The following is a 16230-nucleotide window of genomic DNA, read 5'->3' as shown; positions in this document are numbered from 1 at the left end:
CTTGTGACTTGTTTTTTTAGAGGTGCCAAGTATTCCCAGTCCTCATTCTCTTTCACCTTATGGAAGAACTCAGGCCTTTATAACCCTATAACCCCAGGACTCTTCTATTCCTACACCTATAGGAGACACACCTTACTCCAGAGAGGTGCATGGGAAAGTGCCCCAAGCACTCCAAAATGCAATCACAAAACAGAAGAATAAGTGATTTTCAAAGACACCATCACAGTAGGCGTGTTATTAAGAATATGAGGGCACTGTGTTTGCTAACCCCACATCATCAGAAAACAAAGGCCATGGTGGATAAAGTACCATTGCTACTAACCACTCCACTGGGTCTTCTGGAGTTTGAAGAGTCAATGCATGTATTTTTTGAAGCTGTCCACATCTAAGTGTATAAACTACACGTGTAGCTGTTTATCAGCTAGAGTGCACACACTGAGCCCACAGTTAGGATAAGGGCAACAGAAAGTAGATGAAAAAAATGTTAAGACTTTAGTAATTAGAAAAAGCCAGCTGCAGCTAATAAGTAGAAGGAATGTTAAAGTGGGATTTTTTTTATTATTTTTTTTTAAAAAAAAAACAACTTTACTGCAGCTGAGACACAGAAGCCAAGTAAATCATTGGACTCTTTCACTATATGACTGCCGGTAGAAAACTGTGCGTGGAAAAACTACCACAGCTGATCTTGTAGGAACACGAGCCTTAAATGGAGGTCTTCGTTCAGGTCAAGCTTTGGCAAATTCTAATCCTTCTCAGGTGACATTACTTGTATTCGACCACATCCAGTTGATCTCTTCAAATATTTTCCTTCCTTTCCTCCTTAAGCCTTCCAGAGTGTGTTTAAGTAGCACAGACTAATGTTATTTTACCCAATGAGCCTCATATTACACTAGGCTCAATATGCAGTAGTTTCACCTAGCAGCTGCTTGGAAAGCTATTAAGAGAAAATAATATGAAACTAAGTCTGTCTTCAGATTCAGGTTTAATAGAGTCACATTTCAAACTTTTTCCAAAAGCTGGAAAAAACCCTACGTATTGATGCCACTGCTAATGTTACAATAACTGAAATACAAGTTGGAAGCAGGAAGATTTTTGAGGAGTCTGATGGAAAGAACTAGAAGTAACGACAAAGAGTTTGTAAATACAGCATTAGCAAAGTGAACTACAGCTCTTAAAAAAAGAGAAGTGCCTGGCTTACAGTCCTTCTGTAGGATCTTACAGTAATATTGCATGAGACAATACACCAGAGCAAACATCACTTCAGAAACATATACTATATCTGAAACAGATTGACATTACCCCTAGATTTACACCAAAATTAGTGAGACCAGTTAGGTCTAGTATCTTAATCATTACATTCACAATGCACTCCCTGGTATTTGTAAATATTTATAAAGAAAAAAAATATGGGGCAGCAAGGAACTCATATGATGCAAAAATAGCATGATATAGAACCTTATTTTTATGATAACTTTAAATGGCTCAGATCACCCAGACAAACCTAGTTTTCCATCTTCCCCTTGATTTTACCTCTTAACTTTCATTTTCACTGCATCGTCAGCTATTTTTTGCATGGAAGTGTGAATAGGAGAGAGAAGGGAAGTAAGAGGTGGAGCAGGTGCTATTTCAAGACCTCTGTTAGGCTGGGAGTCTTGTCAAGGGGAAGTGACAGAGCTGGGAAGTCCTGTGTCACTGCTAAATACCAGTAAGCTCCTGTGGGTTGATCTCAGCACTCCAACAAGTTAAGGTGATTGCAGCTGCACATGATTCAGTCACGTATCTCAAGGATTCCTAAAGGGAATGGACACTATGTTTCTTCCCCACAGCAGACTATTCCTAAAAACCAAGCAAGCACAAGCTAGGTATCTGATACATTTCCAAACCTTTCACAGAATGGTTGAGGCTGGAAAGGGACCTCTGGAGGTCATCTGGTCCAACTAGCTTGTTCAAGCAGGGCCAGCTAGATGCAGTTTCCCAGGACCATGTCCAGATGGCTTTTGAGTATCTCCAAGATGGGAGACTCCACAACCTCTCTGTGCAACTTGTGCCAGTGCTCAGTCACCCTCACTATAAAAAAAAACCACGTTTCCTGATGTTCAGAGGGAACCTCCTATACTTTAGTTTGTGCCCGTTGCCTCGTGTCCTGTCACTGGGCACCACCAAAAAGAGCCTGGCTCTGTCCTCTCTGCACCCTCCCTTCAACTACATTGAGGAGATCCCCCCCGAGCCTTCTCCAGGCTGAACAGTCCCAGCTCTCTCGGTCTTCCCTCACAGGAGAGATGCTCCAGTCCTTTAATGAACTTTGGGGCCCTTCATTGACCTCTCTCCAGTATGTCCATGTCTTGTACTGAGGAGCCCAGAGATGGACACAATAACCCAAGTGTGGCCTCCCCCATGCTGACTAGAGGGGAGGGCTCACCTGCTGGCAACAACCCTCCTAATGGAGCCCCAAACACCATCAGCTTTTCTTGCAGCAGAGACACGTTGCTGGCTCATGTTCAACATAAGGACCCATGACCCCCAGAGCCTTTTCTACCTAGCTGCTTTCCAGCTGGGTGGTCCCCAGCATATATTGGTGCACTGGGTTGTTCTTTCCCAGGTGCAGGACTTTGCACTTCTTGTTGAACTTCAGTGAGGTTCCTTTTGATTCCTCCAGTCTATTGAGGTTTCCCTGGACGGGGAGTGATTTCCAGAATACTGCTGGCAGAAGAGGCGTGACATTTTTAGCAGAACAGACAGTATCTTTCTCTTATTGTATCCAAAGCTGAACAAAACTAGATTCCCTTTCACACAATATAGAAGTCTCTGTATTGGGTGACAGAGATCATGCAAAAGAGCAACTGATAGAGCATGTGCGGCACAAATATGGGAAAATAACAGGAAAATTTTTTACTTTCTTACTGAGATAGATAGAGGTAAGGTTGAACTCCGCTATCTGAAATGAAAGAAATACTTTTCTTTTTTGTGCTAGTACATGCCCTCAATGCAGAGAAGCTACATAATCCAGTGACTGCAGACAAGTCTGAGAACTAACACTGAAGATCAGATACCCAACTTTGTCCCAAACTGTTAATCACAAGGTTATTCTGTGCCTCCTCTTCCTCTCCTATCCTGTCAGTTTTGTTTACTTGAACCCTTCAAAAAAAGTATGTATTTCTACTACTACACACCTGTTCAGTGGTAGAAATACACACTGTGTAGCACTAGGTGACCTACAGGTTCTGCTCAACTAAATAAAGATTTTTCAGATTTGCTTCTCAATTTCACAGAACATGTATTGCATTGAAGCAGTTCATAGTTTCCTGTTTCTACAACAAGCTATATTAAAAAAACCATAAACAAAACACAGTGAACCTGAATCAAAGCTTTAAAGAAAAAAATTATTATTTTAAACACTACAAAAATGTCAGGGATATTTCTCATTTTACTTCCCAACTACAGCTACAAATGTTTCCTAAAACTCAGTTCCCAAAAAAAAACTTTGAATACTGTGGGCAACAGGTAAAGTTCAGCAAAATGTGAGTTTGAATAGAAGAGTTATGATAAGCACTTGTAATTCTGCAGTTTCATCAGCTAAAAAGAGGAACCATGACGTACTGTGATCTCAGCACCATCAAAGTTGCAACACTCCAGCATACTGGAGTAATGCTGTAAGAAATACAGCTGGAAGCCAAAGCACCTGTCTGGAAGCACCATTTCATTCCGATGGTTCCATTATTAACTCCCATACTGTCATAATATTAGCACTTCACACTGGAACGCTGCTTGACGTTTACATAAAAGAAGGATTTCTTTCCTATTACCCTTGCCATTCACATATTAATCAAAAGTTTTACATGTGAAAAGACTAACAAAAACAATCCTTCTGACTTGCTGAAGGTACCCTTTTACCAGGAAGGCAGACCTCCCAGCACCGAACCATGTCAGGTAGGCAACAGAGACAAAACAGGCCATCTGCCAACCTGCAATCTGTATTTGCTGAACATCTTCAAAATCATCCACGACACACACATGCAGGCCAGGTATATTTTTGATGTCCCAGGCAAAGACCCCAAGCTGAAGAACTGTCCTGTCATCAGCTGTTGCCACAGCAGTAGTTCACAAGAGCAAAAGCACACAGCAACCCTACTCCAAAAGGTGCCTTCCCTCAGATGTCCCTCAGAAAGTCAACTTTCCTCACAAGTGATCATTCAAAAAAGTAGGGGAGAAAAGATTAATTATTTTGGAGAGGACAGGAGACCAATTTTTAGACATAAAACTACCTCCTGAGAACGCTCCTGATGAAAGTACTAAAACATGTAATTCAGTGGTAGATAAATAAGCAAACCTTTTACAAAATGTTCTTTGGGTTTAGGCCCTTGCAAGAGTGAAGCATCTCAGATCACAAGTATTCTGCAATAATTGTCAATAGCTTTAAGCAAACTAAAACCAAGTAGCTGCTGTGGTGTCGTGCTGTGAACATAACCTAACGCACCTTGAGTGCACTGCAGTGATCCTGCTGACGCACAGCTGCTCTTGCTGAGTCAAAACTGAATCTGTGTCCATCACATTATTAGCATGCACTGTGTAAAATGAGACCTAAACCAGGTCTGAACTAGCTGGAATGAAAAGGCAAAGAATTCTTCTGCCAGTGGATGGAAATCTGGAACAGATTCTGGTCTGGCAGCCTTAGTTTAGATGTTATTGTCTATGCAGGGCCAGTGCTACAGGGTCTCACCTCAGTTGGGATCCTTAAGTACCATCTCAGTATAGATAAAGTGAAAGATGAAACTTTTAATTCCCATTCAAAAGATTCATAGATACGTGCTTGTCAGTGGAATCACTAGGTAAATTAGTAGGTTTATAATGAAAACATATCATATCTACTAATTATTTGGGGTGGGGTTTTTTGAGCAATCCAAGAAAGAAGCAAGAGCAAATCAGTAACACCTATCTTTGAGAAGCATAGTTGCTGTTTCAGTGGTTTCCAACTTGCCCAGCAACTCTTAGTATGGACGCGCTGGGTGTTGTCAGCACTACTATACATGTGCAGTTTAATCTGTGCATGCACAACAGCCATTTCTCTGATGTGGATAGTTTGGGGTTTTTTTGGTATTTCAAAGGTGGCAGCCATACGGCTGAAAAGACCATACATTTGTGCAGAGTGTATATTTGTGTGTAACATATTTCAGCCAGCATTTCAGCTCAAAAAAGAAAATAATGAGTGTGGAGCAGGAAGTTTATATTTTGTCACACCACTGCAGTTCTCTAACACAAATACTGTTGTCCCTTTGCAGTGTAAAGTAGTACAAGTTTCTCCCAATATATAAAAAGGCACAGATATTGTCTTAATTGCTGCACATGGTCTACTTGGGAGTTATTGTTCATGCAACTGCTCAGTGACTACAAAACCCCACCAATTTAGGCAATTCCTAAAAGCTGGCATCACAAACACTACCAATCTTCTAGGTCCCTTCCTCCGTCCCACTACATCTATGTTTGGCTCTGTTTGTCATCAAGATGAAGAAAATCTTGACAATTCTCAAAAAAAATAGACAAAAGTTTCCACGAGGTAAATTGGAGATTCATAATTGCTAAACCATATGCTCTAAATTATCTTGATTTTTTTAAATCCTAGAGAGCAAAAAAATTTTTAAAAACAGAAAATCATATTAGAAGGATTTTCACAATATTTTGGTTCTGGTATCCATATATAAGATTTGCTATTACCCTTTTCAATTAACATTCATAATTCAATTAAGTGTTTATTTTGAAACATAATTACAGAACTGCATGCCTCACCTAAATATTACCTGTATTTACTTACACTTTCCTTGTCACAGTCATACAAACATCCCATAAAAACAAAAAAGGAATGAGAGCAGAGGGTATAAATTCTATTCCCTCATAAAAGAACAGTTACAGATAGATCAAGTACTTGCCTCTACTGAAATAGGTATTTCGAAAAGAAATATATAACTGATTCATTACTGGATGCCAAGATTTGCAACTACCTGCTATCAAAAGATATTTCTCCTATTACAGTAAAAAAAGAGTATGAACACTTATTGCACTGCTCACCAGATTTTGGCAGATGGGATATTAAAAAACTCTCCTTCGCCACATAATCAAACTGTCTACAATACTAGTTGCTTCTCTGCTTTCCCTTTAAAAAAAAAATAAATCACCTTTCTGCCCCATGCTACAATTTTAGTCCTTTTTCTACATCCTTTTCCTCTTCACAGCTTGTACATTGAAGTCCATAACCAAGAGGAAAGCTCAGGAAATTTAATCATCAATCCTTTGCATGGTACCAACTAAAAAGAAATTTGAAATTATAACTTTTCATTTAAGCAACAAACAATTGCATCAAAATAGAGTAAGATTAAAGCAAAGCTATACAAATTCATTGGAGTGTTGCATTTAAGAGTGCTTCAGTACAAACACAAGGATGACGCAGTGTGACTTGTAGACATCCAGAAAATTATAGCACCTGCTCTATGGACCACAGTTTGATAGAGAAAGGTCAGAGATGTGCATAGCTTCGAAATCAAGGTGCTAAGATGGAGCAATCTCAAAGTAAGGACAACAATTAAAGTCTCAAATTCTTGTAGTCTCAGAGGAAAATCTACAGGGGAAGTATCATGATACTCCATCATTTTAGAGGAGTTACAGTTGTCATCTCCACACTCAGAACATCGACTTTCAAATCCGTGAAGTATTTTGTGATAGGATTATGTGCAAACATCAATTTCCTGTAATCCTTCCTTCCCACCTTCCATCTCCACTGCAGAAACTGCACTGGAAAGATGACGTTTATTAGAGAGTGTCTGTCAGATTCACTTTTTCACTCTTGCCTCTCCTGTGTCTGACATTGTTGCACTGTCACCTGCCTCTTTGGGGCATACACTGGACAGACTGCCACCCTGATCCCTTCCAACTTCATTTCTCCTCAGAGTTTTGAAAAAGTATTGATGAAAATGGACAGGATGGTTCACCTCATGGTAAACACTGTGAAAGCTGGAACAGCCAGACGTAGAGAGAATAGCATGATGCAGCTGGGTTTCAAGTCAGGCTTACAAGTTACCTTACTGCCCACAGATATACAAAGTTCAGCAAGTATAACAGCAAACCCTGGTCAGTAGGTGGCCTTTCTGCATGGAGCTAGCTGGACAAAGCCATCCTGTAGGATAGAAGAAATAGCTGTATGACCCAAACTCTGCATCTGCCTAATGGTGCTCAGAAGCAAGATAGACTTGACCACTTCTTAAGTTAGATTAGCATTCAAGTATCAAGAAAGTCATACCACAAGCCTATTCCATGCCCTACACAAAATATTACCTGGGAACAGGCTTTAAATCCAACACTACCATCCCCAAAAGTGATAGATCTACCCTGCATGCACAAAGTGATTTTGCAGCACCTGACATTTTCCTAAGCGTTCCATCTGCTAAATAAGTACAACAAAGACAAGGAGTACACAAACTATGGCAGCACCTAATTTTCATGTCTGAAGCAGCCCATAATGAAAGGATAAAGCTGTTATATTTGTGCATTATCAGCAGCCAACATGTATGAAGTCATGCTTTTCATTAAGAACAGGATTAGCAAATACTTGGAGCCTAGACAAATACAGAAGGTTCTCCAACCACACCTGAACAAAATTTTGAGGTTAAATGAGAGGGCATGCATGAGGAATTTAATTTAGTATTTTAAAATACCTGAAACTAAATAAATCTGTAACACAAGAAAAAATATAACTTTCAGGAACCATATCTGTTAAAGTTAAGAGCTGCACCAACACATAAGCTTAATATAGATGAGAAAATTGGATATGGTGGAACCCTTCTCATTTGCGGGTGATTTCAGCTTACTTCAGGAGCTAACAATGAAGATGCACACATCTGGACTACACCACAATTCTAGATAGAGGTAACAGAGTCATCTTATTTTATATTTCCCAAGTTTGGAGTATACTTTATCTGATCAGACAGGTGCCTACCGTAGGATGAGTTAAATTGTGCCAGCACCTCTATGGATCGTATCAACTAGCACTGCATCAATTATAGAAGAAAATCCAGACATTCATGTTGCAGACAATTATATGTAGTCACATGAATCCCACCCCTGGAGTTTATAATCAAGGGAGCATTTTTTGAAAGGGATGTTATAGTCTGCTATAAACTTCTGAGTTTGATGTACAGTGTAGCAGGTAAAATTTGCAGCCTGTGATGGTCTGCAGGTTTGACTAGATAGTGCCCTCTAATCTATGGTGAGGTAAGGTTTCTAGGTATTAAAAAAAATAGCTAGAGGATCAGAAATAAAATGCAGACCTCCATGGGATAGTCAGGCTCTTGGCAGAATCAGCGAGAGAAAGAAAACACATAAACAGCTTACAGAAAAACCTTTATTTCTTTATGCCTTCAATTTTGATAATGAACACATCTTACCATCTTCCAGCTTTTAAATAATGTCATATTGCTCATTAAAAGCAGCTTATGTAAACAACACCATGCTAACATACTTTATCATAGTAATTATGCTGGCCTGTATATTGTAAATGACATAGTGAAGTGAGAAACTGCATTCTGGCTGTTATCTTAGCTTCCCGATATAAATATACAGACTCACTTTTGGTATTTGTTATGCATTTTGAGCTGCTCTAGTAACAGGTTTCAGCCAAACCTTGAAAAACTTACATACCCCTTCCCAAAAAAAAGAGAAAACAAAGTTAAGCCAAGTTTATTAAGCATACAAATCTAAGTTCTTCATCACCGCATAAAACTTCCTGCAGGTTTTAATGCAAAAGCGTATAGGCATAGACTTCAACGTCTGACCAGACACACTCATCTAGCCCAGTATCCTAATCCCAAGCAACCTGTAAAGGAAGCTAAAGGGGATGGACACAGGCAAGGAAAAGCATAAATACAGCAACACTGTGCCAGCACATGCTCCCCATTTTCAGTCTCCACTGTAACAGGCCTTGGGACACCTAAGGATGTCAGATGCATATGACTTGCTCCAGGGTACCCTGCCTGGCCTCCAGTTGCTCAGGAAGGTCATGTACATGCCAGGGCCAGAAGGGTATCTTTTACGCATCACAAACAGCACTAGAAACCTAGTTTGGGAAACTGAATCAAGCACCCAAACTTAGGTGTCTGTTTTCATGGTGAAACCTGCTCTTGGCATTTTGAGCATCTCTTCTGCAAATCTTCAACAGCCACTTGAGCATGGATTACGCCCAGTAACACTGCATTATTAGCTAGTTCGGTATTCAGTCATTCACAGAGAAGTTTTGACTTCTGCTGCCATTTTAGTTTAAGAAACTTTCCCAGCCTTACCAGATGATAGGGCATAAGTAGCCCAGAGTTTTAAAGTTTTGACTTTTCAGTGGTTACAGTGTTAGGATATTCTTACTGCTTTAGTAAGGATGTGTATAGAAAGAATGTTTATTAACTAGCTACCCTAAGCAGTAAGGGGCTGAGGAGCAGAAGCTACCCTCCAAAGCTTTACTACTGATCTGGGAAATCACTCCCGAAAGTGTTAACATGTCTCAGTTCTTTTACATTAAAATCTTGTAACAGAATTTGTAACACCTGAGGAAAACTTGTGTCTCAAAGTACAGCTTCCTCCTAAGATTTCAAGCCTTAACCTGCAGAAAAAAGTTAACCCTCCTCCAAATGTAAAACATGTTTCAAGTTCAGAGAGAGGAGGATAGAATAGGTAAAATATTTGGGTACTGTTGGACAATTAAGATCTTCTTTGTAGTATGGCACTTTTTAGATAGTAAATTACTCTTTTGAAGTTAGTACAGTCCTTGTAAAAGCAGATGTGGTATTTACTTCAATCAATTATTTCCAACACAGGTTCCTTTTCCCTAATGTTCAAATCATCACTCTTTCCCAAAGCCTGACCACAAAAACCAGCTGAGACAGGCTCCAAGATTATCCTCATTTCAGGTATTTAATTAGGAAAGCTAAATCACAATCCCCAATATCTGAACAGGTTTTTCTTCTAGTTGAAAAACCATATGACTGCTTCCTATATTAATAGCTGGTTTGTGGTCAAGACTCCCATTAAACATTAATATGATGCAGCTTTAATTGACATAATTTTGATTCCCGCTACTGTGTTCCTCCATATATACACACACTTCTATGAACACCATACACAGAGCTATGCTGAGCTCTCAGAAGCACTCACAGAGATTCCCTTCCACCGGCACTCTTCCTATTTCCAACTGTGGGTTTTCTGTCATCACACTGGCAGTTACTATTCACTTATTGCTACAGATATAACCCCTTCCTTTATGTATGCCTAACACAGAGTGCGAGCATCCAGGAGATGCATGTGCAGCTTAGCTCTTACGATACTCCTTGAATGTGAGCTAAGAAAAAAAGTATTTGACACCCACAGTTTTTGAGTTCTTGGATATAGGTAACTTCCAGTTTCCCAGTGTGAACATGTCCCATTCACGTCTCTCATTATGCCAGCATTGGTCTCACCAGCCCCAGAGAGCCTCTCTGCACTACAGTTGAGTCTTCCCATCAATGCAGGCACTGCTGTCACATTGGCTTTTCTTCCTCAGGGAATTTCTGATTTTTGACAGCTCTTTACAATGAAGAATCCTGTATTCTTTTCTGTCAATGCTGACAGATTTCATTTCTATGTACTCCCACTTTGATTTGTGGTACTCTGGGAAAAGCGTTCTTATGTCTCAAAGACAAGGGAAAAAAGTGACTGGTCTTTCATGTGTCCCGTGATATTCAGTGAAATGCTAAGACATGAAACTGTTCATACTGGCTGCTAAAGAGAAGAATTGATTTCTTTTTTCATTGAAATTAACAAGTGGGTATCCAAGATAAATGAAAAATCAAATAAATAAGAAAGGGAAAGGAGGTGCTTTGGTATTAGGCTAAACCAGCTGTGAGATTACACCACTGACCTTTAAGCTATATAGCCCTTAAACACATTTTAGAATAGCTTCTGCAGGAAAGGCAAATAATCATAATTACTTGCTCAGGACAGAGACTTCCAGAGGGAGAATTTGCTGGGGTGTTTCAAGGGAAGTAAGGTTCTGCTCCGAGCCAACTAGGCAAAGCAATATTCTAATGAGCTGCAAAAGTAACTAAAAGCAGCAGTGGAATTAGAATAATCTGTTGATCATAATGCTTTTACCAAAGAATTCTTAATGAAGTAACATTGACTAACAAAACACAAGTCAGTGCCAGGTAGGGACCACATTCTAAACCTTATTTTTTTTTCATTTCACTCCTACTGCAATATTGCATGCCTTGGTTTGGGAAGAAGTTGGAAGTAGGAAGGTAATGAAGAAATCTGGGAATGTCGTCCCAAATCTACTAAGCTCTTGTGTAGTAGAGCATTTTCCATCAGCTACAAATCCATGCAAACTCCAATACAGGCATATATACTTAAAGTTTATTGTGCATTTAGCTGCTTTACAAAAAAAAAAAAAACCACACACACACAGCTACGCATGATATTTGCCCGTAATTCCAGACTGAATGCAATTGATTTCTACCGCACAGGAGACTTAGCCTATGCCAAAAATTTTATTTCATTAAGAAAATGATATTATGGAGCATCTGAGATCATGTAACAGACAAAACAGAATGCCAGAGAAATTTTAACTGCCAGTACCCCACAGTGAATGCCTGATTATTTGCAGATGGGATATGGAAAAATTGTGAAATTATTGGAATTTTAAGTCCTGTATGAAAGCATTACTTCAGACTGCATGTGTCATGGCAAGCGTCTATTATAGTTTGAATACGTTCTTAGATTTTGCTTTCAGTGCTTAGAACTGGCTATGCGTACTTCTTTAGACTTATTAACTGAAAAAGACTGCATTCTTCAAAGTGCAAAACCAAACCCTTAGGTGATAGCACAAAACAGTGCCAGTAAGTCAACTGTCAATACTGACGGTATTTATCCAATAACTAAACTAAAAACTAATTTAAATCAATCTCCTTTGGAAAAGCCAACTGTTCAACAAGCACAACAAATGGTCTAAGATCAATCAGCGAACATGAGATCAATTAAAACCAGCTTAAGTTTTTGTAGGAGGACAATTCACACAACTCGAGTTAGATGTCTATTCATTTCAGTACTCCCACAATGCAATCCTTAAGCTCTGTTGTAAAGCAGAAATACCACTATCACCCTCCGCTGTCTAGCCAGCACTCTAAGTAGTTCCACATTTAATTAAAGACACAGTATACCCTTTGTTAGCACAGATAGTCTGGTCACTTTAAAGGTCTGCTATCGTTTTAGCCACACACACAAAAATTAAATTCTGGAAACCATCTGTTGGAAAACCATCAAAACTAAGTTGCTTTACAATTTTATTCGTACCTACTGTGAAGGTGACATATGCATGAGTGTGCAAACTATTTTACTTTCACAGCTTTATTACTATTTGTAGCAGCTTAACACTGGAGATGCTGGCTCCCTCTCTTTCCAAATAATTGCACTGGAAGGGCAATTCTTTCAGAAACAGGAATTTTTCAGCAGCTGAGCCACCTGATTTTGAGCGAACTTTAGAAAAGGTAAGATAAGACACGGCCGAGAAAATAGGAAAAGGGATAGCAAAGTAACCCAGAATATGCGGATAATAAAAACGTTTTATACCGAAGGTGTACTTCCACCCGGGGGGGGACAAAAAAAAAAAAAAAAAAAAAAGAGAACCCCCCCAGACAGCGCTGACAGCCAGGGAAGAGCTGCAGTAAGCTTTTCGGCCACATGGGTGCTGTACTGGCACATTTCACCGCTCCGACTCCTGAACTCTGGTAATCCCGACACCAGCGTTTCAGGAGAACAGCTTAAACCCTAACGCATCGTTTCTCTTTTTGGTTTTGTTGTTTGTTTTTTAATTCCCCCCTTTTCCTCGCAGGGATATGCACGCTTGCAGCGGGAGGCAGCAGCACAGCAGCCCCCCGGGGCTGGGGCAGGCGCGGCTGGCCCCGCCGCTGCGGCTGCCCCGCGGGCCGAGCCCCCAGCCCCGCCGGAGAGAGGGGGCGATGCCGCCCCTCCGCCTCGGAACTGCGGTCCCACGGCCCCGGCGGGGACGGCCCACGGGAGGCAGCCGCAAAGCCCGCCCCACGCACACGGGAGCCCGGACAGCGCGGGTAACGGCGACCCCCCGGCTGCTGCAAGCCGGCTGGCGACGTACGACGGCGATAGTCGGCGATGCCACCGCTTGCTGCGGCCGACGGGCCGGCGGGGCACGTCCTGCGGCGGGCGGCTCCCGGCGGGAGCCCTGGCTGTGCCGGCGCCGCGGGCAGGAGGGCACGGCCGCGGGCTCGCACCGGCCGCTCGATGTCCCCTGCTGTCCCGCGCGGGTGGCGGGCGGCCGCGCCGCTGCTCCCGGTGCCTGCCCGCCGGAGCTCACGCCCGCGCCGCTGCTCCCGCCGCCGGCCCGGCCTTCCCCAGCAGCAGGGCGGCGGGCGGGCAGCCCCGCGGAGCGGTCGCCACGCCGGCCCGGCCCCGCGCCCCCTAGGCTCGCCGCCGCCCCACGTGTGCCGGCCCGGAGCCCGCGGGCGCGGAGCGGGGGACGCCACACCTGCCGGGGCGCTGCCCCGCCGCCCGCGGGGAGGGGGCGCGCACGCAGCCCGCCGCAGCGCCCGCCTGCCCCGCCGGCGCTCCCGCTCGCTGCCCCGGGCGGGCGTCCCGGCCGAGCGGCCGGCGCTGCTCACCTCTCTTGCTGCGTCTCCAGCGGCCGGTTTGGCAGTGGCCGTAATCCATGCAGTTCAGGATGATCAAGGCAAAGGAGAAGAGGCGAAACTGCATCCTGGGCCGCTGGGGTGGGCAGCCCCCGCCGGCGGCAGCGAGGGGCGGCAGAGGCCGGCTGTGTGCGGGGCTGCGAGCGGCCCCGGGGGAAGAGGGGGCCGGCGGGGCGCCGCGGGGCAGCGGCTGCCGCGGGGAGCGGCAGGAGCTCACACGCCTCTCGCCGCCCTTCTCGGGCGCTGCGAACTCACAGCCGTTTCCAGCATCCCCCCGGCGCTGCAGGGAGAGGGAGACGGGGCGGCGGGGAGAAAGCCTGGCCTCTGGCTTTCCTGGTCCTCCCCCTTCTCCGGCTCTCCCCGAGAAACAAAAAGAGAAAAATGGAAAACCCAGGCCGGGGCAGGAGCGGGGCGCCCCGAGCGCAGCCAGACAGAGCCCCAACTTTCCCCCGCAGGCGGCGGGAGAGCGCTGCCGCTCGGCACCCCCGTGCGCCCCGGGGACGGGCTGTCAGGCGGGGGAAAGCGCTATTTATCCCGGCGCAGGGGCGCACCCCGCCCACACGCGCTCAGGTCGCGGGCACGGCGGGGCGAAGCCGCCCCCCCTACCTTCCGCGGCGCGGCCCCGCCGCCATCCCGCCCCGCCGCCGGGTCCGGAGAGCGGCTCCGCGCCCGGGAGCAGCCACCCGCGGGCGGGCGCGGGCCGGCGGTGGCCGCCGGGGCTCGGGCTCCCGGCCACATGCAGGCGGTGTCCGCGCCGGGCTCCACCAGCCGCCCGCCTCCGCCCGCTCCTTTTATGCGGCGGGCAGGGGGCGCGGGCGGCGGGGCCGTGCGGGCCCGGTGGGGATGCGCGGCGGCGCGGGACCGCGGCCGTAGGTGGTGCTGCGGGACGAGAGGTGCCGCCGCCCGGCCATAGCGCCGCCCGCAGCCGCGCCGGCACCCCCGCCGGGCCCTAACGCCCGCCGGCCCCGCGCCCCCCGGCGCGGCAGCCGCCGAGGCTTTTGCCGGCAGGCTCTGCCTCGGCGGGCTTCTCCCTCTCCCCGCAAAGTCCCCTCGTCGTTTCCCTGCACTGCCTATAGCCTTGGGAAACCTCGTCCACCGCGCTTCTCTCCCTCTCCCTCTTCTTTTTTTTTTTTTTTTTTTCTTTTAGTTCCCGTCGGGTTCGATAATTAACGGTATTTCTTTTTTCCATCGCTGGTTTGAAGACCTCGATCCATTAATTTCCCCCTCCTTTCCTTCTGCCTTCCTAAAATCTGATCTCGCGTGCTCCAAAGCCTCTTCCCTGAAGCGCCACTTTCGTCGTCCTGGGAAGAGGGCAACTGAAGTCCTAAGGCACAACTTCAGCGAGTGGTTTGCAGCTGTTCCAAGCCACGTCTCCACTGGGCAAAACCATCGTAGACCTGGTAAAGTGGGAACCCCAACAGCACCGATAAGTGAGGCTGAAACAAGGGAGCACTCAAGAGGTTCCAGGTGAATTTAGCCCTGAGCCAGAATGTTAACTCCTCGTAGCATCAGCTACACTGACCCCACGGAGTCACTCGATTTCTCTGCTCCTCACTCACAGCCTGTTCCCCAGCGCTGCAGGTACTGACAGCCTGGGGCTCCCTGTTTGCGGTGCTGGACACGTTGCACCCAACCTAGAGTCCCACAGGACCCAGGGCATCCCGGAGCAGGTGCAGAAGCTGGGCAGGTAGCGTGGGTCTGGCACAAAGCCAGGTCCCATAAACCCCACTGGATCCAGGCTGGCTCTGTGCTGGGTGTTTTTCCTCCTTTCTCCCCCTCAACCATTCTGTTTGTGGGCATGTGTTGTTGAAATACCTGAGCTGCCTGGGGATGGAGCCAGCTAGGTTCTCACAAAAGCAGATGTACCCTTTCCAGAGCACAGCTGAGCCTAAAAAGAGTGTAACTGCATTCATGTGATGCTATGCTTGAGCTAACAAATCGTGTTAGACTCAAGCTGGCTTTTCATCCATGGCCTGGAACAATTTGACCACAGCTAAATGAAGTCTGAGTGTATGGCATTTACCATACCATCCTGAGACCTCAGAATTTTGGCTGTATTTATTGTTATCATATTCCTCTGAAGCAGAAAAGCATCAGTATCCTCAGTTTCCAGACAGAAGGCTCAGTTACGAAGAGGCTAAATAATTTTCCTGGAATCAAAAGGAGTGTACGAGACAGTGTCAAAACTTGGCCCTGAGTTTTCCAAGTGCTGTAATCCCTGGGCTGCCCTTCTTCACACTTACCTGCTGTACAGTAGTAGTACTATACTAGTCTGATCACTAGTATAAAATTTAAAGACTTTTAAAAGTTACATTACAGAATATAAGAATATCTTCTGATATCAGAACTTTATTATAATTGTCATTATGGGGTTACAGTGTATGAGATCCCACTGTGCTACCCAGAGCACTTGTACCTTTCAGTGTTGTCATAATCTAAGAATTACAGACACGTGACCTGTCAACTAATTAACACAGGCCTAAGAACTAGGTCAGTCAAGGTCAGTCTA

At 44.9% G+C, this 16230-nt stretch overlaps 1 protein-coding gene across 1 annotated transcript in view; it reads right to left on the bottom strand.

The window, feature by feature from the left end:
- The window catches only part of RSPO2 (R-spondin 2), a 113951-nt gene extending 99662 nt beyond the window's left edge, over window positions 1–14289 (bottom strand). Inside the window, exon 1 of the mRNA XM_056333650.1 lies at window positions 13695–14289. Within this exon, the coding sequence (XP_056189625.1) occupies window positions 13695–13788 (94 nt within the window). The 5' untranslated portion in view covers window positions 13789–14289. The remainder of the gene's footprint in view (window positions 1–13694) is intronic.
- Window positions 14290–16230: the final 1941 nt, after the last annotated feature.

The sequence above is a fragment of the Falco biarmicus genome, chromosome 3 (genome assembly GCF_023638135.1).
Source record: "Falco biarmicus isolate bFalBia1 chromosome 3, bFalBia1.pri, whole genome shotgun sequence".
Taxonomy (NCBI): Eukaryota; Metazoa; Chordata; class Aves; order Falconiformes; family Falconidae; genus Falco; species Falco biarmicus.
The sequence above is the reverse complement of the archived record's forward strand: the minus strand, read 5'-3'. Positions and strand labels throughout refer to the sequence as shown.